Source organism: Dipteris shenzhenensis, chromosome 5, assembly GCF_047967505.1.
Source record: "Dipteris shenzhenensis isolate YYH24624 ecotype China chromosome 5, Dip_SZ_1.0, whole genome shotgun sequence".
In the NCBI taxonomy this organism is placed as follows: Eukaryota; Viridiplantae; Streptophyta; class Polypodiopsida; order Gleicheniales; family Dipteridaceae; genus Dipteris; species Dipteris shenzhenensis.
The window spans coordinates 61275596-61303533 of NC_141600.1; the positions used below are offsets into that span (position 1 = coordinate 61275596).

The 27938-nt window shown below is 42.2% G+C and overlaps 1 protein-coding gene across 2 annotated transcripts in view; it reads right to left on the reverse strand.

Annotated features, from left to right (window-relative positions):
- Positions 1-1150: 1150 nt before the first annotated feature.
- LOC147902276 (kxDL motif protein) overlaps positions 1151-27938 on the reverse strand; it is a 51886-nt gene continuing 25098 nt past the window's right edge. The window contains exons 3-5 of one of the 2 annotated variants that reach the window (XM_087375135.1): positions 11708-11779; positions 1765-1917; positions 1151-1574 (exon numbers count right to left, since the gene is read on the reverse strand). In XM_087375135.1, coding sequence (XP_087231261.1) covers positions 1475-1574; positions 1765-1917; positions 11708-11779 — 325 coding nt within the window. In that variant the 3' untranslated portion in view covers positions 1151-1474. The remainder of the gene's footprint in view (positions 1575-1764; positions 1918-11707; positions 11780-27938) is intronic. The other variant, XM_087375137.1, reaches the window with a different exon arrangement.

A 27938-nucleotide genomic window follows, 5' to 3' on the forward strand; every position in this document is an offset into this window, starting at 1 on the left:
TGTTCTCAGAAGGGTCTTTCATACTTAATAGATGTCTTTTTCATATTAAAAATATCGCTTCAATATCTCTAGGTAGTATTTCTCCAATGAGATAAACGTACTGCCCTACTCCTATTAGATTTTGATGCCAAGAACTCATGAAGAAGTCCAAGGTCGGTCATGTCAAACTCCACCTTCAATACAATAGAATCTTCACATCTTTAATCTTCTCCTCGTCATCCCCTATTATAACCAAATCATCAACATACAAGATCACCATCAACTTTTGTCCTCTGAAAGGAGATACTTTAGATCAAATCGATTTCGACACAAAGTAATCATTCTCCAGTGAGATAAACGTACTGCCTTGCTCCTATTAGATTTGGATGCCAAGAACTCATGAAGAAGTCCAAGGTCGGTCATGTCAAACTCCATCTTCAATAGAACCTTCACATCTTTAATCTTCTCCTCGTCATCCCCTATTATAACCAAATCATCAACATACAAGATCACCATCAACTTTTGTCCTCTGAAAGGAGATACTTTAGATCAAATCGATTTTGACACAAAGTAATCATCGATGAACCCATATAATGTCTTCCTAAGTTTGCGCATGTCATCTTGGATCTAGAATTCAAGTGGTTGTCCCATGTAGAACTCCTCCTTGAGGTCTTTGTTCAAGAACCTGACTTGACATCCATGTGGAAGATGGACCATTGTGAATGGGCTGCAAATGCGATAGAGGACCTATTGAAGAGGATCTACATCAGAAGAACCATCATATGCTAGTAACTGACATTTATTTCCTTGGGAGTTGAAAAGGGTTTGAATTCATGCAATTCAAGGCTGTTTACATATTTATGCAACCCTGATCCTGTTATGGGGGTATATGTATGTGTGTGTGTGCACACACACACACCCCTTTGTAAGACTATAATATATCCAATCGTACAAATTCATATTTTTGTTGCTCTAAAGTCCAAATTTCTACAATGAAAATAAAAGAGAAAATGAAAGAGACCCATCTTTCCATTAATTTGCAGAAATAACACATAATGCAGAACATATGTGTTATTTCTGCAAGTTTTTGCTAAAAGCATTTTCCAAATAAAACATAATGCAGAACATATAAATCAAAACTATCGACCATAAAACATTTACTCACTTGCTGGATTAACAATGCAGGATGGTGATGAGATAGTCATGCTGGATTAACAATGCAGGATGGTGATGAGATAGTCGTAAGTTCCCTCTATAAAACTTCCCCAGCTACAGATGTTACAACGAGCTTACATATTTGCATTGTATAGATTACTCTCTCATGTTTTTTACTTGAGTTAAAACTGAACTACATACATTTGCGTTTTGCCAGGCTAAGAACTGCTGCAAATGTTCAAATCATGTGCTGCTGCATCATATGGTACACTCTATAGAGTATGAAACAGTCTGAATTCTAGAATCAATCCCATGAAGACTTTTATTATAACTAAAAGTCTTACCGAGTTTCCAAATCAGGTCGGTGATCCAAAATTTCACTGTTCACCGAGGCGCTGAAAGCATTAGGATACTTAGCAGTCAAGCGTGACTTGAGGCTTCTGCAAAAATAATGAGCCAAACCAATTTAAAATCCAAAAAACTCTGGAATTTGATAGTTCCAAAAAAAAAAATCATGTGTTGTGCAAACACACACATTAACACAGCCTGTGTATCAAACCAGAAAAACCAAAGTTTAGAATAGCGTGGTTTAGATCAGAATTACATATTCAGGAAGTGCCAATGTATCACCTGATACGGAGGAAAATATAGTCCAAATCGTCCTTCATTGATTTGACGAGTTTTGTGTTTCTCTGAAATTCGTTTGCAACAGCAGAAAAGCTGCGCTCTGAAAAGTCATTCAGATGGGATAGTATAGCATTGCTGTCCTGTAGTCTGCCTAGCCTGAAACAAAACACAATGTGCAGTATCAATTATATGCTTCCTGTTGTTTTTGGAGAAGAGGCTTCCTATAATCTATTCAGACCTCAAAGTAACTATGGGCTTTAATAAGGTGAGAGGGTTTCATTGCAATACTAGCAATGTTGAGCATTAATGTTTTGTTGGATCAGCTTGATCCTCCTTGAAGATACCACTTCTTACTTACAAGCACATTTAGAGTGTTTGGACCATTCAATACAGCCATGGTTCCATATGGAGCTTATTGGTGCACCTAAAGACCTAAGTGGATATGTAGTGGGATGCTGGGTTACTCCTAAACCTGTGCACATTCAATTCCGTTAGGATGCTGATTAATTTAGACATTAGAACCATTTTTAAAATAAATTCAACGGTCATTAAAACTCTAGACCATAAAGAGAACTAGCATGTGGCACAAATTAAGTCCACAACTTCACGCACTGAGCTTACTGTCGCTGTGCTTAGGAAATGGTATCCAATTGATTGCTTGCTTTTAATTTATAAGTACCTCACTCAAACCCTCATGCTTTTGCTTTCCATTTGTGAAAGGGAGGTGGCTTGCTCTCTTTGCAATAATGATAGAGCTTTGGATTTTGTTAACGATGGTGATTCAGAATGTAATGAAGACTGAGAGGAGTAATATGTCGGTGAGCCACCATCTGCCCAAATGGAAGAACCCCAAGTAGAACTCGCCACAAGAAATATGTTGACAAAGGTAGAGTTTGCAAGCCCAAATTTGCTGCAACCTCCTCCACCACCGAGAAGTACATGTGATGGACTAGATGTAATTCGCATGAACAGAAACCCAAGGAGAGGCAGCAAAAGCTTATACAACCCTAACATCATCTAACAACAACGAACGGCAAGTAAGATCATCCGAGTGAAGAGCCCACTCCTTGAGGCGATCTATAATCTCAAGATGAGACACTAGCTGAAAGTCATAAAGCATTTGTGAGAATAAATGCCATAGGGGTCTATAATGCTGTTCCAAACCAAATTGTCTAACCGTTTTACAGAAAAAGATATCACCATATAGCGGCATATCACCCATCACATCACCAACAAGGCAAACCTTTTGGACCAAAGAAAATAAGAGAGGCGGGGCTCCTGCAATGCCTGTGCAAACACCTTTGACCAATGAAGACACTCAGCACACAAAGAGTTTCTACAAGAGAATCCCTGCCATTCCATTTAAAATTAGACAGTATATGCTTCTAGTCAAAAAACAAGCGTGTGCCAAAAGGGCATTCTGTCATGACAAGAGAAATCACTAATTTGTGATTAGTAGACATTAGAACATTATTATATATTATATGCCCATTTAATGGTGTAGCATGTATTTGTATTTATGAAGGACACTGACCGAATTGTTATGTCGACAGATCATCTGAGTATATAGGGCTAGTCGAGCTGGAGCCACTGCTTCAAACGGCATCAAATTTGGACATGTAACACTTATTTTATTAATAAAGATGTGCACCCACGTGTCTAGGTCCTAGGGACAATAGGAAGGGAAGGGTGCATTAAGGTGCATCAGATGGTAGATACATGGGTCATAGGCTAAGGGTAGGTCTAAATGGGAAGACGGAACCTGAGTGATCTCAAGGGACATTGATGAAAGGATATCACCCTTCATTGTGAATCTCACGTAGCATTCTCTATTCACCTTCCATTTCATCCACCACCTCTCTTCCACCTTGCATGTAGGTCGAAAAGAGAAAAAGTACTCTCACGAGGTCGCTCTTTCCCATTGGAGAGAAATTCAACAATAGTAGCTGAGGAGGAAACAAGACCATTTGGCATTCAAATTCTGCATGCATTGCACACAGTTGCATCCTTGAGAAATCTTGTTCTTCCCATTTGGTATCAAAGTAGCGACAATTCATGACCGAGACGAGAAGAGGAAGAGGAGAAGAAAGCAGAGAAGGAGGCGAAGCACGGACATCCAGCCATACCGAGAAAAATATGGACATGTGACAGGAGATATACAAACAGCCAAACACACGGACAGGCAAGAAAGGACAGAGCTGTAGATGCATGGGTCATAGGCTAAGGGTAGGTCTAAATGGGAAGATGGAACTTAAGTGATCTCAAGGGACATTAATGAAAGGGTATTACCTTTCATTGTGAATCTCACATAGCATTCTCTATTCACCTTGCATTCATTTGCCATCTCTCTTCTAACTTGCATGTAGGTCAAAAAGAGAAATACTTACTCTCACAAGGTCGCTCTTTCCCATTGGAGGATCAATTGGCATTCAAATTATGCATGCATTGCACACATTTGCATCCTTGAGATATCTGGTTCTTCCCATTTGATATTAGGACAGCGACAATCCGCGACCGGACGAGAAGAGGAAGAAAAGAGCAAGCAAAGGAGGAGGCGAACAAGCACGGACATCCAGCCATACCAAGAGACGTATAGACAGGTCGCGGGAGACGTACGGAGTCCGGACAGCCAATTGTACTAGGAGACGCACGGATAGGCGGGAGAGGACAACCTATGGCTCAGCCGACAAACAGTTTTTTCCATACACATACGTCATACGGGTACGAAAGTATGATTCAGCCCCTAGGGATAAATCATATGTGACCCTGATTTTACCCCCAAAAAAAACTAGGAAAATATACATTGTATACATTTACTTGAGAGAGAGCTACAAAACTTTCAACTTCAAACTTTAAACTTTTATTAATTTTATAGTCATGATCCATGGAAGACAAGGACTGGATTCTGTCATTGTCTGACACATAGTTATAGACACCAAAACATCATATACCTTGTAAGACTAGAATAAGTCCAATCATACAAATTTAGAATTTTTGTAGTTCTAAAGATAAAAAATCTACAAAGAAAATAAAAGAGAAAATGAAAGAGAAGAAAAAAGAGGTAAACAAAAACTTTTATGAAAAACAAAAGGAAGACATACTTCGCAAGCAAAGCAACACTTATGTTTTCATCAGTGCCTAAGCATAAGCAACTATACTGGGTTTCTAAAGACCCGCGGAGTCTCTTGGGCAAACCCAGTGCTTACTAAAATACGTCAAAAAAACAAAAGAGAATGAAAACAAGAAATAAAGAAGAAACGAAGCAGGTGACTAAGCAAAAATAAACAAGCAAGTCAAGAAACAAAAACTTTCAAAAAACTAGAAACTCTCTCTCTCTCTCTTATTTAAAACATAAAAAGCTAAATGGCCCTTTACACTTATGTATCGTTTCTACAGAGGCAAAAATACATTTCTAACTTAGAAAGCACGAGTATACTCAAACAAACTCTCTTTTGAAACTAAATGAAAAACGGGCTATTCAGCTCCCCGCTTTTTGTTTTCAGCTTATGTTCAATCATTCTAAACAAACCTAAGGCTGAAACACCATAGATAAAAGACTTCATATCTAAGAATGTGCGAACTTTTTTCATTATTTTCCTTGGAGTATACCTCTTGTGTAATAGTAAAGTGATCAAATTACCACATTGAGTGATAAAAGACTCCTTAGTTGTACAAAGGCGGGAAAATCTATGGAATTGGGAAGAAATGACTTCATATTTTGCCAAAGCAGAAATGTTTGAGTCAATGTGAGGCATTTTTACCAAATCATATGTGACCCTGATTTTACAAAAAAAAATTACTAGGAAAATATACATTGTATACATTTACTTAAGAGAGCTATAAAACTTTCAACTTCAAACTTCAAACTTTTATTAATTTTAAAGTCATGATCCATGGAAGAGTCCAAGGACTGGATTCTGTCATTGTCTGACACATAGTTATAGACACCAAAACATCATGATCAAAGGTAGCAGGTAGTAGATACTAGAAAACTGGAAGTAGCTTGTAGGTACTACACCAAAACGCAAAACATCATATAACAACCTGAAAAGGCTGCCAGCAGGCAAGCTGCAAAACATCATATAACAAACTGAAAAACGCTGCCAGCTTGCAAGCTACCGCAGCCAGGAAACAAAGCTGAAATGCATCACAACTGATGAGGCTCGAGCCTCACAGTGCATTCTCATCAACCTCATCCTCATCATCATCAGCATCAGTGCCATCCTCCTCCTCATCATCATCCTCATCCTCATGACTATTATTCTCATTCGCCTCGCCATGGGACTCCAAAATACTAGAGCTGCTTGAAGTTGCAGCAACATCCATGCTTCCTGTAACAAGAGGGACTAGAATCTCCTCTTCTCCCTCTGTAGCCTCTTGCAGAGCAAGCCTCTCATCATCCTTCTCCTTGTTGATCATTTCCAAGGTCACTTCTATCTTCTCCAATCCTCTTTCCTTGATTTTGGAGATGAGTCACAAATTAGTATAGATGTATACTAATTTTTTTGTATTCTTTAGAAACAGCCTATTCCTTCTTTTGGTATGTATAAGAGAGAACGTGCTCCAATTCCTCTCACAAGGGGAAGCACGTGTTCTTACGAGAGCAACCGAATAGCCAACTCCTATAAATTTGGAGTACGAGCCCCAAATCAAATAAGATGCCCTACCTCTCAATATCATACTTCATGTACTACTTTATGACATCCATCCACCCATCATGCACCTCCTTATCACTGTCTAGATTTTTCTCTCCAAATAGAATGGAGAACAAAAGCTATTGCATGCAGAGGAGAGTGCATCATATCCCACCTATTAACACACAATCCTTTGACATCAGCTAACTTTGAGGATTTTATTCCATCCATAGTCTATATCTTCTCTACCATTCGATGAGTGAGCTTATATACAAGTCCCATGGTAGCCTCTTCCCTATCAACCAAACGAAGGATCTTCAGAATAGGTGCACATATCTTTACCATGACTCTTGCTTCCTGCCAGAATGAGGCACCCAATACAATGGAAGACACATGTTTTGCTTTTATAGTGCGTGATACTTCCTTCCATCACTCACAACCATACGGCGCAATCCATTGTAGACTCTACCATCCAACAAGTTTGCTAACACGACAAACAATGTGCTTCCGAGTAACAAACGTCACAATCATGTTGGCATGAGCTAACACTGGCTTCACCCAAGCAAGCTACCCAATGTCCTTAAACAAGAGGCCTAGGCAATGACATGTGCATCTAGTATAGAAAATATGGGGCCACTCCTCCTCTACCGATTCTCCTCCCATCACACAGTTAGATGCATTGTTCTATCCCAAAAATGTATTCCCTTGATTTTATACTGCCCACTAGTATCCACAGACTTCAATAAGGCTGAGCAAAAAATGCATGAGACCATGATATTAATGATAGGCCTACACAGAGTGTCAGACCAGCCATCACACACTATGCTGCATCCATACTTTTTCCATTTCTCTCGAAACAGCAACAACTCTTAATTTATGCATACCACCTCATTTTTCAACTCCGAAGTCCGCAAGGCTTTATAAGATGGAGGCTTAAAGCTAGGCCCAACTTGGCCAATTACACGGACCATTTCCAAAAAATATGGACTCCTCACCTTCCAATGAGGAATGTCCTCTGCAAAGAAAAAGCGTCGAAAAGCAATTTAGGCATCCTTCCGTGCCTGGAACTCCCATGCCTTGGCCAAGGCTCCCTTTAATACCTTTTGTTTCTTCTGTTTTAGCTCATGTGCAGATGCACTTGCAGGCATCTCCCAAATCAATCACATCTGCATCAAGCTCTTCTACCAAAAAAAATTAACCTGTCTTTGCTTGCAACCTTCTACAAGTGTCTTTCACACCTAGGTCCTCCATCCCATTTGTGAGGGAAATACTTGCATTTACAAGTGAATTTCCCCTTTCCCAAAGGCTTCGCTGTCTCCACAACTTCCCATTCTTTTCCTTTCTTCCTTCCCGTCTCTGCGAGAGAGAGGAAGAAAGTTTATTAAAGTCTTCGAAAGACCGATGGGTCTATGAGACTGTGAAAAGTCCAGATACAAACAAGCTGTGTGGGTGGAGCTACAAAACGAGCATCGACTCCAATGCAGAATGCAAAAAATAAGTGTTGAGTGCTACATAGTCATGTCAGAATGATGATCGTCTACACAACACTAACATGCTCAGCGTCGAGGGGGATGAGGTAGTGAGGGCATAAAGTCAGAGATAGAGTGTCGGCGGCTGTCCGCGGACGTGGTTCTATGTCATCTCCTGGTCGTAGCTCTGCGTCTGATAAGGGCTACAGTGAAGCCTGTCGGTGGAGCCCCAACTTTGAACAAGGAAGGAATATCCCCAAGTGATCTGTGCATCAACCCTCTGTCTGAGCTGTCGTGTCGCTAGCTCTATGTCACGATTGTGGCGGGGCCTTGTGGTGTGGGAGTCCGCATGGTCTGGCTGGAAGAGCTCAGTGATCAAGCTCTAAGAAGAGTCTATCAAGAAAGTCTGCTCTTGTCTCCATGATCGAAGTAGACGCTCGTAGTGTCTGACTGTCTCGTGAATGAAGGCGGCTAAGCATCTCTGGTCTGGAAAGGCAAAAAAGTGGGACAATACCCCAGAACTGTCTCTAAAGAGGCCGTAGAAGCATCCTCGAATCTCATGTATACTGGGCATCTGAAAATAAAATGTTCCTTCGACTCCATGTCCTGTATGTCACATAATGTGCATATGTGCCTCTCCCTGAGCAAACCCTCATCTCTGCCACTCTTTATGCGAAGTCTATGTGAAGAGACCTAAAACTGTCCAATAGAGATTCTTAGTGAGTAGGGTAGGCGGATCTGTGTATATCCTAGTAAACAATAATCCCTGTAGAAGCTGAGAGAGAGAGAGAGAGAGAGAGAGAGAGAGAGAGAGAGAGAGAGAAAGCAAGAAAGTTTATTAAAGTCTTCGAAAGACCGATGGGTCTATGAGACTGATAAAAACCGGATACAAACAAGCAGAAGGGTGAAGCTACTAAGCAAGCATCATCATCCATGCCAAATGCTAAGTCCTAAATACATAGTCATATAGCATCAGTGGTGTCATCAACATCATCCTCATAAGTTAACTACGATTAGTGGATAGGATAAGGTTTTGTCACTTAGACAAAATCTTCTCCTTTGTATGTTCTCTCTCTCTCTTTTATTCAGTACGTTTTGTGCGGCTTGCTCTCCATCTCTTGCTTTTCCTTCATTTGGTATCAGAGCAGAGCCAACTCCTGGACCAACTCCCAAAACTCCCATAGCTTCCGAAGCCGCTCCTCCTGCTGCTGCTGATTCGTTGGCGTCAACATTCCGTATTGCCCATTTTCGTCCGTACAGGTGCCGTACACCGTACGACTGCTGTCCATAAAGCTCGCACATGTGACGCCGTACGTCTATACTTGCAAGCGCCGCCATCCGTACCTGCCAACCGTACCACCTGTGTTGTTGCTCCCCTACAACTCTATAGCACATCCGTACCACGTACGGATTTCCGTACTGCAAGTGTCATCATTTCCATACGCATCTACACGATCGTACAGCCATACGACTGTTCTGCTTCATGCACATCCTACACGTGCGCCGCCAGCTAGACTTGCTGGTTGTACAACGTACCACTCGTCCGTACACCGTACGGCACTACTGCAAGGTGTCCTATTCAAGTTATTTTTGCAGGTTACTTTTGCAGGATTGCAGAAGCATTTGAAATTTAATGCCATCCTAGCAAGACCTCAAAGGCAGCTTGGGATATTTTGGAGAGTATGTTTTCAGCCCGCAATGATGCCAGGGTCTCTCTCCTTAAGAGAGAGTCCACTCATACTCATATGGATGAGGGTGACTCTATGTCTGAGCACCTCACTAAACTTCAGGATTTGCGAGAGCAATTGTTGATTATTGATGAGATCATTCCAGATTCAGAGATGGTTACTACCACTTTGAATTCTCTTCCTGAGTCTTATCTTGGTTTTCACACCTCACTGAACTTGTCTTTGAGGGGCGGTGGCAACCCTCTCACCTTTCATGAGTTGATAGGGCTTTTGTTGCAAGAAGAACAAACACGGAAGAAAATGGCTTCACGGGCTGGTGAGCATGCCATGCTTTCGAAATTCAAGCCCAAAGGGAAGGGGCAGCATAAGCAGCATGCAAATCAGCATAAAGCTACACATCAGCATAAAGCTGATCTTGGACAGCCTTCTCACAAGGCTAAAAATGATGCAGAGAACCCCAAAAGAAAGGACATTTGTCATTATTGTAAGAAGTTGGGTCACTACATAGGAGAATGCAAGAAAAGCATTGCCAAGGAAAAGAAAAAGGATTCAAGTATGGCTATCACAAATTTAGCTCCTCATGCACATGATGGTGATGCTTCAGCCAACTTAGTGGAAGAAGACTAAGCCTTTTTTACTTACATTCCTGATTTTCAGGTGGCTGCTCCGGATATTACAGCCACATCTGAGGATGACTCTTATGCTTTTCTGACTTGCAGTTATGATCCTTCTAAGGATTCATGTGCTTTCAATGTCAATGAGACATGATAATAGGTATTTTGATAGTGGTCCCACTGGAAAAAGGGTGTCTTGCGCAAATGATTCTTCTTATTCAGTTCGTGGTATTGGTGAGATTGTACTTATAGTCATAGATGGCACAAATTTCAGAATTCACGATGTACTTTATGTACCTGGAATCAAGAAGAATTTGCTTTTAGTGTCCTCTCTCAATTAAAGAGGATTTCAGGTTGTCTTTGAAGATGACAAGTGTGCAGTTCGAGATAGGGAAGATGATTATGCCTTGAGACTATCTCGCATGCTCTTTCGTGGCCTTTTTCAGCTTGATGTTTTTGAGAAAAGACCAGATGATGCACTTCTAGTTCTTCTCCCACTGCTGCTATGCAGAATGTAGAGTTATGGCATGCTAGATATGGGCATATGAGTTATGGTAGCTTGATGACACTTCAAAAACATTCTATGGTTGATGTTTTGCCTCCCTTGGAGTCACCTCCCCCTCATGCTTGTGGAGGGTGCATAGTTGGGAAGATCCCTTCAAAAAGGATGGTGCAGTAAGAGCTGTTCGGAAATTACAGCTTTTCATAGTGATGTCTATGGTCCCATGAGGACTCCTGCATTGGGTGGTTATCTCTATTATGTCACATATACCTAGATGAATCTAGGAACATTCCCCAACTCATCCTCTAAAAACACAACATAGTGCAGTTTCAATCTCACAATAGTCACTCATAAGATTGAAAACCATAAACTCCATCACACATAGCAGGGACTAGCTACTATGACATCCCCACTGACGTCATCAGTGCCCAACAGTGGGTGTAGACCATAGTATAAAAGTATGCTCTCACACATACAAATCCACACACCCACACATACTTGAGCATCCATTTATACAAAGTCTTCGTACTGAGTTTCTGTCGGCACTCCGGAGGTCAACATAGTGCAGTTTCAATCTCATGATAGTCACTCATAAGATTGAAAACCATAAACTCCATCACGCATAGCATGAACTAGCTACTATGACATCCTCACTGACGTCATCAACACCCAACAGTGGGTGTAGACCATAGTATAAAAGTATGCTCTCACACATACAAATCCACACACCCACACATACTTGAGCATCCATTTATACAAAGTCTTCATACTGAGTTTCTGTCGGCACTCCGGAGGTGAAGGGCAAACTCAGCCATGACAAAGGCTAGCACTAAAGGAGAAGGCTAATTAAAAAGTAGTCCAAATCTCTTCATTCAAGCTACAACTGCTTGTGAAGTCTCAACGATTTCATTTTAGTCTCTCCCAAACGAGGATCTAAATCTAAATCTAGCTGATAGGACAACACGCCATTTAAGATAGAAAGAATTATCGCAATACTAGCAGGCAATGACACAATACTAGCAGGCAATGACAAGACAACCTCTCCGTAAGCCCACTCTGCGCTCCCGGGCATTGGCGCATCATCTGACGAGCTGCCACTTGTCCCTTCCATCTGCACATTTCCAAAATCACAACATGAGCTGCAAGGAAATTTATTAAGATACAAAAAATAGCCACCCATGAGCTCTTTTTCTCTCTTCTGACAATAAGTGCCCTGAACCGTCGCTATATAGCGACGCTTTGCCCTATTCCGTCGCTATATAGCGACGCTTTTTTATTATAAACATCGCTATATAGCGATTGACCAGCGTCGCTATATAGCAACGCCACAACGTGAAATTCGCATGTCCGCTAATACAGCAGAAGCATATACCTAGATGAATCCAGGAACATTCCCGAACTCATACTCTAAAAACACAACATAGTGCAGTTTCAATCTCATGATAGTCACTCATAAGATTGAAAACCATAAACTCCATCACGCATAGCAGGGACTAGCTACTATGACATCCCCACTGACGTCATCAGCGCCCAACAGTGGATGTAGACCATAGTATAAAAGTATGCTCTCACACATACAAATCCACACACCCACACATACTTGTGTTGGAATACTAAAAGGAAAGAGTAGAGTGGACACAAAATCAGAATACTTGCATATAGAATGAAGAAAAAAGAGGTCCTTAAGTAGGCACCTCATACAAGGTCACTGACATCACTGATGACCTCAAAGCTCCACAATCATCTCCTCAATCTGCTCCTAGATTCACTCAATCATCCTATGTGGCTTTTCCACCACCTAACTGTGCTTGTGGGCACCTAACTGTGCCTCTAGCACTCACACATAGAAACATAAGGTGTGCCTGAGGCATACACCTTGAGATATCCCAACAAACCCCCCCTCAAGGAGATGCCTCAGGCTATGTCAAGGATACATCTAGTCTCATAGTTTCTCATGCCATCTCATGGTGGTCAAGGATAAATCTATGGCTAGGTTCTCATGCTAGCAAGGGTTTCCTTGGGTGTAAGGTAAACAGAAAGGGATACATAAAGACCTTCCAATGGTTATCTCCCCTACATGTACATGCACACAATGTCTGTAGGAGGTACCATGGAACAAACCATACACATGGCCTACATCATAAGGTGACCAGAGGTGTTTACAAAACACACAACACACAATAGTTTATTTTCATTCATTTTGGAGGACTATCCAGGCTGAGTACCTTGACATAAAAAGAGTGATCTGGAGCATACATAGAGATGAGTTTAAAATGCATAATCTTCATGGGATGCCTCATCTTGTGGAGGCAAAATATCCATGTCAAGGCAAGGTCTTACCACATGGGCAGTGTCTAGTGCCTTATAAGATGGTACTATGATAGAACAAGTGGATCTGAAAGTCATATCCTTCAAGAGAACAATTATCTTGAAATCTCCATAGTTGTGTAGAGAAGCATATCTTAGGTGTCTGACCTTCATCTTTTTCTTGTACTTGGAGTCAAATAAAAGTGCCATGAGAGTGTAGATCTCTGTATTTGCTTCCTTTTTGGCAACCATTGTTTTGGCAATCTTCAATAAGGAAGTCAGGTTGGCATTTTCATCCTTTGTAGCATAACAAGACATTGCTTTATGTTTTGGCTTTTCACATATTTGGCATAAGCAAGCCATGAGAGGCTCTAACCCAAGTATTGGGTAGTGTCTATCTCTCTTACAAGGCAAAAAGAACTGCAATACTTCCAAAGTATAGCCACTTGTTGTAGCAAATAGTAGTGACTAGTTTTCAAACAATGATGCTACTTTTTATATGCTTCATAGAAGTGGATGAAATAACCACTTTCCAATCACAACCAGGTCTAGCAAGTCAAAACAAAACTGAAGCAACACTTGTAGTGAAGTTATTAAAAACTTCAAAAGACCAGAAATGCTAGAGTAGCATTTTATGTAGCATCATTTTCAAAAGCATGTAAAAACTGTCAAAACTAGAGAGCTGAACTTGGAGGGCTCATAGCACACTCTTCAAAGCAAAAGAAAGGGGGCTTTCTGAGGCAAAAGAGAGCTGGTATACCACAGTAGATCCTCTGGGAAGAAGAGGCGAAAATATGCGTCAGGTTGCCTTCACCTTCATGAACAAAGTCGACTGGTTTTTCTCTGTTTTCTCCTTCAATATGCAGCCATTGCTGCTCAGATTTCAGCACAAGGTAGCTCTAGGTATGGACTAACTCCCCCTGAAAGGAATTAGAGAAAGTCGAAGCAGGCGCAGAGAACTTGCAGCAGAGAACTTCGACGACTTTCGTACAATGGCGACCAGCAGCGCGGGTATTTCGTCGATTCCTTGCAGCCAGGAGTTCGCCCCATCTAGGTGGATCTTCAGCTGGAAGGGCGTGGGAAATGAGTGAGAAATGAGGGAGAACAAGCTCAAGCAAAATTTTTGGAGAAGAGGAAGATATGGTGAAGAAGAAGAAGAAGAAGATGATGATGATGTGGCAGAAATGGGCTCAAGGGGGATGAAATGGCTCTGATACCATGTTGGAATACTAAAAGGAAAGAGTAGAGTGGACACAAAATCAGAATACTTGCATATAGAATGAAGAAAAAAGAGGTCCTTAAGTAGGCACCTCATACAAGGTCACTGACATCACTGATGACCTCAAAGCTCCACAATCATCTCCTCAATCTGCTCCTAGATTCACTCAATCATCCTATGTGGCTTTTCCACCACCTAACTGTGCTTGTGGGCACCTAACTGTGCCTCTAGCACTCACACATAGAAACATAAGGTGTGCCTGAGGCATACACCTTGAGATATCCCAACAACTTGAGCATTCATTTATACAAAGTCTTCGTACTGAGTTTCTGTCGGCACTCCGGAGGTGAGGGGCAAACTCAGCCACGACGAAGGCTAGCACTAAAGGAGAAGGCTAATAAAAAAGTAGTCCAAATCTCTTCATTCAAGCTACAACTGCTTGTGAAGTCTAAACGATTTCATTTTAGTCTCTCCCAAACGAGCGCCTAAATCTAAATCTAGCTGATAGGGCAACGCCACATTTAAGATAGAATTGTCGCAATACCAGCAGGCTGCAACTTGGACAAAAACTTCACAAGGTGAAATTTGCATGTCCACTAATACGACAAAAGCATATACCTAGATGAATTCAAGAACATTCCCAAACTCATCCTCTAAAAACACAACATAGTGCAGTTTCAATCTCACGATAGTCACTCGTAAGATTGAAAACCATAAACTCCATCGCGCATAGCAGGGACTAGCTACTATGACATCCCCACTGACATCATCAGCGCCCAACAGTGGGTGTAGACCATAGTATAAAAGACCATGGTATAAAAGTATGCTCTCACACATACTTGAGCATCCATTTATACAAAGTATTCGTATTGAGTTTCTGTTGGCACTCCGGAGGTGAAGGGAAAACTAAGCCATGACAAAGGCTAGCACTAAAGGAGAAGGCTAATCAAAAAGTAGTCCAAATCTCTTCATTTAAGCTACAACTGCTTGTAAAGTCTAAACGATTTCATTTTAGTCTCTCCCACACGAGGATCTAAATCTAAATCTAGTTGATAGGGCAACACACCATTTAAGATAGAAAGAATTATCACAATACAGCAGGCTGCAACTAGGACGAAAACTTCACAAGGTGAAATTTGCATGTTCGCTAATACGGCAGAAGCATATAACTGTTGGGATAAAGGCACATTGCCACCCCTTTATTAAAGATAGGACACCTATGACTGTCTTAAGACAGTCATAGGATAAAACCTAATCCTAATAAAACTAATGAGTTTGTGGTGTGGCTCATCACTTCACACCCGCACATTGGAGTCTTCTCTCTCTCTCACTCTCTCCCTCTTGCTCTTCTTCCCCCTTCAAGCCCTTCAACTGGTATCAAAGCCACCTTTCCCCTCTACCCTAGCCTAGCCCTTACCCCTCGACCTCTACCTAGCCAGCAAGCAGCGCCGTACGGACGTACGTCGTCCGTACATCCGTACGGACGGGCATTGAGCAGCGACGGCTTGCATCGCGAGCGCGGACATCGAGCGTGGGCACGCATCGGATCAGGGCGCAAGGCGGCAGCGCGTCGACGAGCAGCCAGGGCGGCGGCGCGTCGTCGCGCAGGTCAGGGAGGCGCAACAGCGCGCCACTTAGCAGGGGAGCAGCGCATCGGCGCATCGCGCAGGAGCAACCACAGGCTCCCTTCACGCGCCGTACATCCGTACGGCCGTACATCCGTACGTTGGCCGTACGTCCGTACATCCGTACGGACGGCCCTGTGCCGTACAGTACAGACTACCGTACTGTACGCTGACAGGCCCTTCAACTGAGCAGGGAGCTGCTTCCGATTTTTGCAGCAGGGAGGTATTTTTTTTTTCGGGATCTGTGTCAGAGAAAACTTTTCTCCTTGGATTTGGCTTTTGCACAAGTACAGCAAGTACGAAAGTACAACAGGTACATTTTTGTTTGGGGAAGAAAGAGAGGAGAAAGAGCACTCTGCTCTTCATTCCTCTTGATTCAGGATCATCTTCCAGTTTTCAGAACTGTGTTTTCTTGAAAGTACAGCAAGTACCTTCATTTACCTCGTGCTTGAGGAAAAGAGAACCACAGTGTGTGGTTGATTGCACAGTTATTTTGTTCTGGGAAGGTAATGCCTTGATTTTGCAAGAAGACATATGCTTTTACTGGGTTTGAATCTCAGTCTACAGGTGAGCAGATCATAGGGCTTTTGCCCGGCAGGTGATGCTTTGTATGCCTTGAGGCACTGTGGTGCCAGAGAGCACACATTTGTCTTGATTTCCGCAGTGTCGAGGTGACATTTTCTTGCAGGTCACATTTCTTGTGCAAAACTCAGAGAACCTCAGTTGAGCCACGCTTGGCGAGGGCGCATCGAGTTTACTCGGTCCCTAACTGTCCATCGTTGACAGTGCTCAAAAGGTTCCTCATTGAGTGTTTGTACGTTGGGATCTGCGTATGTCATTTCTACACAGGGCAGTATATGCATTACACTGTTGGATGATTTTGTCAGAGAGATTTTTATATTGCATGCTACCTCAGTGTTGAGGTGTTCTTCACTTGGTTCAGGTGTCAGATCAAGGGGCTTTTGCTCAGATTTTGTTTGATAGCACTTGGGTCACCGACAGAGATCTTCAAATGCATTTTATCCCCTTGGCAGAAGGGTGATTGCTTGGGATTTATCCCATTTTCTGTTGCAGGTTTTGTGACAGGCTGAAGTGTCATTTTTTTTTGGGTGTTTGCCAAGTGGTTTATGCATATTAACTCAGTGCAATACCTCATCTGAGGTGGGAGAAGTGATCAGTACAGCCAGTACAGCAGTGTTTACAGCAGTGTTTGTGCTTTGTCAGCTGATTATGCACTGTTAAGCACTTGTTGAGCAGCTGCAGCAGTCTGAAATTACTGTTTTTTATGCCTATTTGAGCACGGTACAGTGTTTCAGAAGGTCCAGTAACTGGGAGAATTTTCTGTTCTGCTGCAGATTTCCTGACAGTAAAAAACAGCACTATTGTGAGTGCTCCTGGCTCTTAATAGAGCAGGTTTTTTCTGAGAAATCAGAATTTTTATTCAGTCTTTTTACTTCCAGTGAGTCAGATACTTTCCTTATCTGATATGGCATCAGGGGGAAGTGATTCTTCAATTCTGAACATAAAGAAACTGGAAGGAGCACACAATTATGCATTATGGGCAGAACAGTGCTTGAATGTACTTCTATTAAAGAAGATTTCTAAGCCCATAAGGGTGAAGGGTGTCAAGCCATCTGACATGGCAGCTGATGACTGGGAAGAGCTTGATTTGTCCGCAAGGGCAGCTATCATGCTCACTATTTCTGACACTCTTGTGTTCAATGTTCAGGCTGAAAAGACCTCTTATGGTCTATGGCAAAGGCTAGAAGAATTGTATGCCCAAAAGAGCTCAGCCAGTAAGGTTTATTGGTTGAAGAAGCTGGTTGATCTTCGCATGAAGGAAGGTACAGCTATGACCTCACACTTGAGTGAGTTCAATGCCATCTTTACACAGCTGATTGCACAGGGATTGAATCTTGATGAGGAGTTCAAGGCTACTTTCTTGCTGTGTACCCTCCCTGAGAGTTGGGACACTTTCAAGACCACCCTGTCAAATTCGAATGTCACTCTTATTTATGCTGATGTAGAGAGCTCACTCCTTATGGAGGAGATGAGCAGGAAGAATAATGCGAGCAGCAAGTCTTCAAATGCCTTGCAGGTACAGGATAGAGGCAGGACTCAGCAAAAGCGGAGATCTGCTAGTAAGTCCAAATCCCGCAGTCAGTCCCGTGGCAAAAAGGATATTGAATGCTTTTATTGTGGCAAGAAGGGACATGTGAAGTCTAAGTGCTTCAAGTTCATACGGGATCAGAAAGCCAAGAAGGCTGAAACAAAGGATGCAGGCAATGGAAGCAAAGGCAAAGGCAAGGCCAAGGCAGATGACTTGGATGCAGTGAATGTTGCAGCAGAGGACAGTGACAGTGACATACATGATGTTTTATGCTCTTCTGCTGTAATAGCACATGCTTTAGTTATCGATGGCCATGACATGCACACCTGGCTCTTGGATTCAGGTGCTTCTTTTCATGTTACTCCTCATAGGGAGTGGTTTACTTCCTACACAGGTACTCATGGAGTTGTTCACCTTGGGAACAACTATGCATGTCAGATTGCAGGGATTGGCAGTATACAGATAGTATTTCCTGATGGACGCATATTCATGCTTGATGGTGTCCGCCATGTGCCGCAAATCAAGAAAAATCTGATTAGCACTGGCTTATTGGATGACAGTGGTTACCACACCACATTTGGGGATTCCAAATGGGTGATTACTGATGGCCAGGCTGTAGTGGCTGAGGGTTTTAAGAGTGATACCTTGTACCCTCTTTATGTTTCCAGTGTGGGTAATCATGTTGTTGCCATAACCGAGCTGCCAAAGGTTTCATTGTGGCATAGCCGGTTGGGACACATGTCTGTTAAAGGAATGCAAGAACTGTCACGTTTGGGTTATCTGCCGTCTCTTTCTTTTTCAGATTTGCCTACTTGTGATCATTGCATATTTGGCAAACATTCTGTGACTCCTCATAAGAGGAGAACTTCCCAGAATAGAGCACCACTTGATCTAGTGCACACTGATTTGTGTGAGATGCCACAGTTATCACTAGGGGGTGCCAAATATTTTATTACTTTCATTGATGATGCCACACGCAAAGTGTGGGTCTATTTCTTGAAGCATAAGGGCGATGCCTTAGATGCTTTCAAGAAGTTTGTCGCTCAGGTTGAGAATCGGACAGGTCGCAGGCTGAAATGCCTCAGATCCAATAATGGGGGTGAGTATGTGTCACATGCTTTTGTGCAGTTTTGCCAAGCTAAGGGCATCAAACAGGAACTCACAGCTCCTCATAATGCATCTCAAAATGGTGCAAGTGAGCGGATGAATCGAACTATTCAGGAGAAGGTTCGATGTATGTTGTCTTATGCTGCATTACCCCATGGCTTTTGGGCAAAAGCCGTGCAAACAGCAGTTCACATTATTAACAGGTCGCCAAACAAGGCTTTGGAGTTGAAAGTGCCAGAGGAGGTGTGGTCTGGCAAGCCACCTTCATATAAGCACTTACGTGTATTTGGCTGCGAGTGCTTTGCTCATGTACGCAAAGAACTGCGCACCAAACTGGATCCAAAGTCTATTAGATGCATCTTTATGGGTTATGGTGACGAAGGTGAAATGGGGTACAGGTTATGGGATCCCGTTAAACGGAAGATTATACGCAGCAATGATGTCATCTTTAAAGAGGATAGTGTACACAAGGAACCCGTGCAACCTGTGGAATACAGGAGGGTTATTTATGATGATGTTGGACAGCAAAGAATGCCCATTTATATGCAGCAGCAGACTGCTGCAGATAACCCTGTTCAAGAGGGTATACAGGCTGAAAATCAGCCAGATAATTTTGCCAATGATGCACCACTGGATATGCCAGAAGATGGGGCTGTAGAACAGCCAGATATGGTGGTACAGCCACCCATCATGCATGAAGAACAGGCTGGACAGCAGCCTAATCCGGAACATTTTGTTAGGAGGAGCACCCGTGTACAACGGCCTCCTGCCAGGTTTGTTCCAGGAGCCAATAATGTGGCTGATTTTATCATGCTGACAGATTGTGGTGAGCCTTCCGGCTTCAAGGAAGCTATGGGAAGAACAGAGAAAAAGAAGTGGGAGAAAGCCATGCAGTCAGAAATGGACTCCCTACTTCAAAATGATACATGGGACTTGGTGCAGTTACCTGCAGGTAGAAAGGTTTTGCCATGCAAGTGGGTTTACAAAGTCAAAGTGGATTCAAATGCTTTACCTAGGTATAAGGCCAGATTGGTTGCCAAGGGATTTAAGCAGGAGAAGGGCATTGACTTTGATGAGATCTTTTCCCCTGTAGTCAAGATGACTACTTTGAGAGCAATGTTAGCTCTTGTTGCTCATGACGACATGGATTTATGTCAGATGGATGTGAAGACAGCCTTTCTTCACGGAGATCTCCATGATGAGATCTATATGAGTCAGCCAGAGGGATATGCTGTTAAAGGGAAAGAGCAGCTTGTGTGTAAGCTCAAGAGGAGCTTGTATGGACTCAAGCAGGCGCCAAGAGAATGGTACAAGAAGTTTGATGCCTTCATGCAGTCCCAAGGGTATCATAGGTGTGAGACCGATCATTGCTTGTACACCAAACGGGCAAAGGATGGCAGTTTGATGCTACTCATTCTATATGTGGATGACATGCTTATTGCCAGTAAATCTCAGTATGAGATTAGTGCTTTGAAGAAACAACTGCATAAGTCTTTTGACATGAAAGACTTGGGTGATGCAAATCATATTCTTGGCATGCGGATTACTCGTGACAGGTCCAAGGGACTTTTGTTTCTGTCACAGAAAGAGTACATTGACAAAGTACTGCAGCGCTTTAAAATGGAGGGGGGGAAGTCTATTAGTACCCCGTTGCCTCCACATTTATAACTCAGCAGTAAGGACAGCCCCAGATCCAGCCCCAGATCAGATGATGATAAGGCTGAAATGGCCAAGGTTCCGTATGCATCTGCAGTTGGATGTTTGATGTATGCCATGGTTGCCACTCGTCCGGATATTGCTTTTGCGGTGGGAGTCATCAGCAGGTATATGGCAAATCCAGGCAAGAGGCACTGGGAAGCAATGAAAAGTGTCTTGAGGTATCTCAAGGGTACCAAAGACTTGTGCATATGCTATGGTAGGCAGGATGCATTGATGCATGGTTTTACAGATTCAGACTATGCAGGGAATCCAGATAACCGGAAGTCTACTACCGGTTATATTTTCACATTTGCAGGAGGTGCTATATCATGGGTGTCTCGGTTGCAGAAATGCATTGCACTGTCAACTACTGAAGCTGAATATGTTGCAGCCACTGAGGCTTGCAAGGAAGCAATATGGCTTACTCGGCTGGTGGGAGACTTGGGCATTACAGGAGATATGCCGGTTTTGCATTGTGATAGTCAGAGTGCTATCATGTTGGCAAAGAATCCGGTCTTTCATCAGAAGACCAAGCACATAGATGTGAAATATCATTTCATCAGGGAGGTACTGGAAGACAAGCGACTTGAGCTTGTGAAAGTGCATACTGATGATAATCCTGCAGATTTGCTCACTAAGAGCTTGCCTACTGAGCGGTTTGCACATTGTCGCCACATCATGGGATTAGGATGAGACCGTTCTTATTTTATGGTCCTGTATACAGTAACTGTATATTGTTGTAATTTTTATTCTTTTCTCCCCTTTAGGCACATTGGCCTTTAGGTGGGAGGTTGTGGGGTAAAGGCACATTGCCACCCCTTTATTAAAGATAGGACACCTATGACTGTCTTAAGACAGTCATAGGGTAAAACCTAATCCTAATAAAACTAATGAGTTTGTGGTGTGGCTCATCACTTCACACCCGCACATTGGAGTCTTCTCTCTCTCTCTCACTCTCTCCCTCTTGCTCTTCTTCCCCCTTCAAGCCCTTCAATAACTAGATGAATCCAAGAACATTCCCAAACACAACATAGTGCATTTTCAATCTCATGATAGTCACTCATAAGATTGAAAACCATAAACTAAATCACGCATAGCACGGACTAGCTACTATGACATCCCCACTGACATCATCAGCGCCCAACTGTGGATGTAGACCATAGTATAAAAGTATGCTCTCACACATACAAATCCACACACCCACACATACTTGAGCATCCATTTATACAAAGTCTTCGTACTGAGTTTCTATCGGCACTCCGGAGGTGAGGGGCAAACTCAGCCACAACGAAGGCTAGCACTAAAGGAGAAGTCTAATCAAAAAGTAGTCCAAATCTCTTCATTCAAGCTACAACTGCTTGTGAAGTCTAAACGATTTCATTTTAGTCTCTCCCAAACGAGCATCTAAATCTAAATCTAGCTGATAGGGCAACGCAACATTTAAGATATAAACAATTATCGCAATACCAGTAGGCCGCAACTTGGACAAAAACTTCACAAGGTGAAATTTGCATGTCCGCTAATACGGCAGAAGCATATACCTAGATGAATCCATGAACATTCCCAAACTCATCCTCTAAAAACACAACATAGTGCAGTTTCAATCTCACGATAGTCATTCATAAGATTGAAAACCATAAACTCCATCACGCATAGCAAGAACTAGCTACTATGACATCCCCACTGACGTCATCAGCGCCCAACAGTGGGTGTAGACCATAGTATAAAAGTATGCTTTCACACATACAAATCCACACACCCACACATACTTGAGCATCCATTTATACAAAGTCTTCGTACTGAGTTTCTGTCAGCACTCCGGAGGTGAAGGGCAAACTCAGCCATGACAAAGGCTAGCACTAAAGGAGAAGGCTAATCAAAAAGTAGTCCAAATCTCTTCATTCAAGCTACAACTGCTTGTGAAGTCCAAACGATTTCATTTTAGTCTCTCCCAAACGAGGATCTAAATCTAAATCTAGTTGATAGGGCAACACACCATTTAAGATAGAAAGAATTACCGCAATACCAGCAGGCCAATACCAGCAGGCCACAACTTGGACGAAAACTTCACAAGGTGAAATTTGCAAGTCCGCTAATACGGCAAAACATATAACTAGATGAATCCAGGAACATTCCCAAACTCATATTCTAAAAACACAACATAGTGCATTTTCAATCTCATGATAGTCACTCATAAGATTGAAAACCATAAACTCCATCACGCATAGCAGGGATTAGCTAGTATGACATCCCCACTGACGTCATTAGCACCCAACAGTGGGTGTAGACCATAGTATAAAAGTATGCTCTCACACATACAAATCCACACACCCACACATACTTGAGCATCCATTTAGACAAAGTCTTCGTACTGAGTTTCTCTCGGCACTCCGGAGATGAAGGGCAAACTCAGCCATGACGAAGGCTAGCACTAAAGGAGAAGTCTAATCAAAAAGTAGTCCAAATCTCTTCATTCAAGCTACAACTGCTTGTGAAGTTTAAATGATTTCATTTTAGTCTCTCCCAAACGAGCATCTGAATCTAAATCTAGCTGATAGGGCAACGCAACATTTAAGATAGAAAGAATTATCGCAATACCAGCAAGTCGCAACTTGGACGAAAACTTCACAAGGTGAAATTTGCATGTCCGCTAATACGGCAGAAGCATAAACCTAGATGAATCCAGGAACATTCCCAAACTCATCCTCTAAAAACACAACATAGTGCAGTTTCAATCTCACGATAGTCATTCATAAGATTGAAAACCATAAACTCCATCACGCATAGCAGGACTAGCTATTATGTCACATATATTGATGACTACTCAAACTACACTTGGGTCTATGGTTTAAAGAAAAATCAGATGTGTTTAAGTATTTTCCACACTTTGTGGGAAAGGTTGAGAATGAAACAGGACTCATGGTTCAAATCCTACGCACAGATAGAGGGAGTGTCTCATGAATTTGAGGCTTATTTGAAAGAGAAAGGCATCACACATCAGCTTACAGTGAGGCTTACCCCTTAGCAAAATTGCAAAGCTGAGGGGAAGAATATAACTCTTATGGAGATGGATAGATGCATGCTCACAAGCAAAAAGTTGCCTCACTGTATGTGTTGCATATGCCCATGTGCCTATTGAATTCCGACATAAGTTGTCAGAAAAGGCACTTAAATGCATATTTGTTGGGTATAGTACAGAGAGTAAAGGTTACCGTGTCTACAATTCTACTTCACGCAAGATTTTTGTCAGCGGAGAAGTGATTTTTTCAGAAAATTCAGCACATTCACAAGCTGATTTAATGTGCCAGCTTCTTTTACATCAGATGAGAGATTACTACCCATTGCTTTGGGTTCCGCAGATGACATCCCTGCTGAAAATCAGCAGTTATAGCAAGCTCCTCATGTTCCACATGCCCCGATTCAGCCACAGGCCGATTTAGTTCCTCCACAAGCAGTGGAAGATGCTGTTAGGCAAGAGATTACAGAAATGCACACAACCAAAAGTGTTCCGAATTGGCTGCTCCAAACTCTGAAGGAGAGTAGGCTTGATGCTCCTTTGCCTGGCAAAACTTGTAGTGCAGCAAGGCACGAAGGGGGGGCTCTCTCTATTGAATCAGCTTATGCAGATACTCTTCTTGATGAGGAAGAGCCTGATACTTTTGAAGAAGCCAAGGACAATGTGCATTGGATGCATGCCATGCAAGATGAGTTGCAGTCTATTGAGAAAAATCAGACCTAGAATCTTGTGGATTTGCCACCAGAAAAGAATGCCATAGGTACCAAATGTTTCAAAGTAAAAAGAAAGTCAGATGGATCCATTGACAGGTACAAGGCTGGCTAGTTGCAAAAGGCTATGCTCAGAAGAAGGGAATTGATTATGAGGAGACATTTGCTGCTCCTATTTCCAAGATGACCGGAAAGTTTATTAGCAGTTGGACATATAAACAGCTTTTCTTAATGGAGACTTGTTGGAAGAGATTTATGTCAAACAACCTCCTGGCTTTGAAATTTTGGGTAATGCACATAAAGTTTGCAAGATGACTAAAGCTTTGTATGGGCTGAAACAAGCCCCATGTGCATGGTACTCCAAGATTGATGCCTTTGTGACCAGCAAGGGGCTTCATAACAGTCCAACTGAAAGTACCCTCTACATTAAGAAGGATGGGGGGGATATTTTGGTCATCATTCTTTATGTTGATGACATGCTGCTCATAGGGTCACATGAAGGAAAAATTACAATTTCAAAGCTGAATTGGAAGCTATAGTTGATATGTCAAATTTGGGCATGTTACATTTTTATTTGGGGATCCAGTTTATACAAGAGAGACGTGGAATTATTATGTCCCTTATTAGAGGTTTTTTCCCCTAACCACAACTAGGATCCCTAACTACGGTTAGTGGATAGGATAAGGTTTTGCCACTTAGACAAAACCTTCTCCTTTGTATGTTCTTTCTATTTCTTTTATTCAGTACGTTTTGTGTGGCTTGTTCTCCATCTCTTGCTTTTCCTTCACCTCAACCCATGCACATCAAGGAAATAAGATCGGCGAGGCTCTAAATCAGCAAGAGGCTCTAGAAATACCCTACTCCAATGAATGCTTTCAAGACGCAAGGGATTCCCAAGCTGCCTCCCTTGCCAATGTGAGTATTCCAGAAAAATTTGCCAATATTGAATCAGCCTAGTGTCATACAGGACAACCTTTGATTTATTCTCTAAACCTTCCAAAAACTATTTCAGTGTAGACAAATGGTCAAAAGCTTTGGTTTGCATGACTGTTACCAAGTGAGTAAGCATAATGGTCCAAGATTGTCATTGACGTAATAAGGGTGCTTTTCTGCGCAATGAGACGTAGATGAATGTCAAGTATGTTAAGTCCACCGTGCATCTTTGGAGTGCAAATCAAATCCTTTTCTGAAAGACGAAGAGGTTTTCGATCCATAGTTGTATGCCATAGGCATTCTAAGACCTTTGATAAGCACACATCCAAATCTGTTTTTGTCCAAGGAATTAATGGCAATTGAAATTGAATATAGGCAATGAGCAAGGATTGTACAATTCTTAGACACACACGCAAGGGCACATAGACAGCTTCCAAAATAGTTTGTTTGATGTCTGGGTTTCTCGAGCACCTATTGCTGCTCTTGCTTAAGAGAAAGTTGCCAACCAATAGCACATATCATATCCTAAAGTGTCTCACAATTTCTATGAGAGGAAAAACCTGTCTTGGCCAAATAACACTATGCCAGTCACAAGATTTCAGTGGCAAGTGCTTGGATTTCTGCACCATATAACTGTAATGCATCCATGATGTTTTGAAGATCTATTAGCATGTTTTTGGGAAAGGAGTTGCCATCAGCATTTGCCTAACTGACAAAATCTCTTGATCCAAGTGCAAGAAGGAGAGAGGAGTCTCTCATTGATAAGTTGGTTTCTTAGCAATATCATTGAACAGCCCGTAATGACAAAATTAGGGACTAAGAGAGTGCTTATTTTTTGGGATAAAGATTTAAGTAACCCCTCAAAGAGAGCCGAATTCCAATCCCGAGAGAGAATAGAATTCCTAAAATATGATGGAGTAAGAGAGGCGGATTAAATTGGATTCACCATTTTGAGCTATTTTTTGCCCATCAAGATAAGACCGATCAGGAGAAGCTTGCTCATGCCACGTTGCATCTACAAAAGGAACAAACTAGAAAAGAGCCTATTCTTCAATGGTCCAAGTTTGTAGAGCAGTTGAAGGCCACTTTCATGCCTGCGAGGCATGAAGAAAAATTGATCTTCCGTTGGTAAAGGTTTAGGCAATTCGACAACAACCACAGTAACACTGAATTGACAGCTAAGTTTTGCAAACTCTCTTTAGAGTTACCTTAAAAGAGTGAGGATGATAGAAGAAAGAAGTACTTAGCAACCCTAAGCCCGAAAGTGAGGTATGAGGTTAAAATGTTCAACCCAATCACCCTTAGAGACCTCACTAAATTGGCTGAAATAGCTGAGAGGAAGTTGAATCCTCGTAAACCCTTCAATAAAGGAAAGGAGAAAGCTATTGTACAAAATGTTAGCAACCAAACACTTCCTGGATGGGTATCATTGTCACGAGGACGTGAAATTATGGGACTTTTGATTTCTGACTTCCGTAATTTGTGTGTGACTGCCTTGAGGGGTGCAAGGGTCCGGCCATGGGGCGAGACTTGGGGAATTAAAATTTCCTAGTGGGCCTTTGGAAACTGTGAGAGTGTGCCCAGTTACTAGGCAATTAATTCCTAGGGCCAAAGTAAGCAACAGGGGGCCAGAAGAGTGATGCAATTAAAAATTGCTACTTTTAGCACAGGATGTCGACAATGCAAATGCGTGCAATGCATGCAAAATTTGAATGCCGATTGGCCCTCCAATAGGGAAGAGCACCCTCGTGAGAGCACTTGTTTCTATTTTCGACCTACATGCAAGGTGTGTGAGAGATGGCGGATGAATGCAAGGTGAATGAAGAATGCTACGTAAGATTCACAATGAAAGGGTGATACCCTTTCATTAATGTCCCTTGAGATCACTCAAGTTCCATCTTCCCATTTACACTTACCCTTAGCCTATGACCCATGCATCTACCATTCAATGCACCTTAATGCACCCTTCCCTTCCTATTGCCCCTAGAACCTAGACACTGGTGTGCATATTTTTATTAATAGCATAAGTATCACATGTCCAAATTCGATGCCGTTTGAAGCAGTGGCTCCAGCTCGACTAGTCCTATCTATTGAGATGATCCACCGCCATAACAAATTGGTCGGTGTCCACCATAAATACATATACATGTTACACCATTGGCGTATAATATATATAATAATGTTTTAAAGTCTACTAATCACAGATTAGTGATTTCTCTTGTCATGATAGTCCCTCCTACTTGAATGGACAGAAGTCCTCTTCTGGATCCTCTCTTGTCTCTTTCTCTTGCGTATGCTTCTCTTTTACTTCTGCATTTGCATCTCCTCTTCATACTCTGCAATAGTCTTCTCTCAGTAGTACACGATCTCTTTTGAATCAGAACTTAAATCTCATCTTCAAGTTCTAGTTCCTCTTGATGCTTAATATTCAAATGCAGAAGTACCACTGCAGTGCCTCTTCAGTATCTCTTCATGCTTAGAATCCTCTTCTGAATACTTAGCTGCTGAAATCTCTTTACAGTAACCTACTCAATAAGCTGAAACA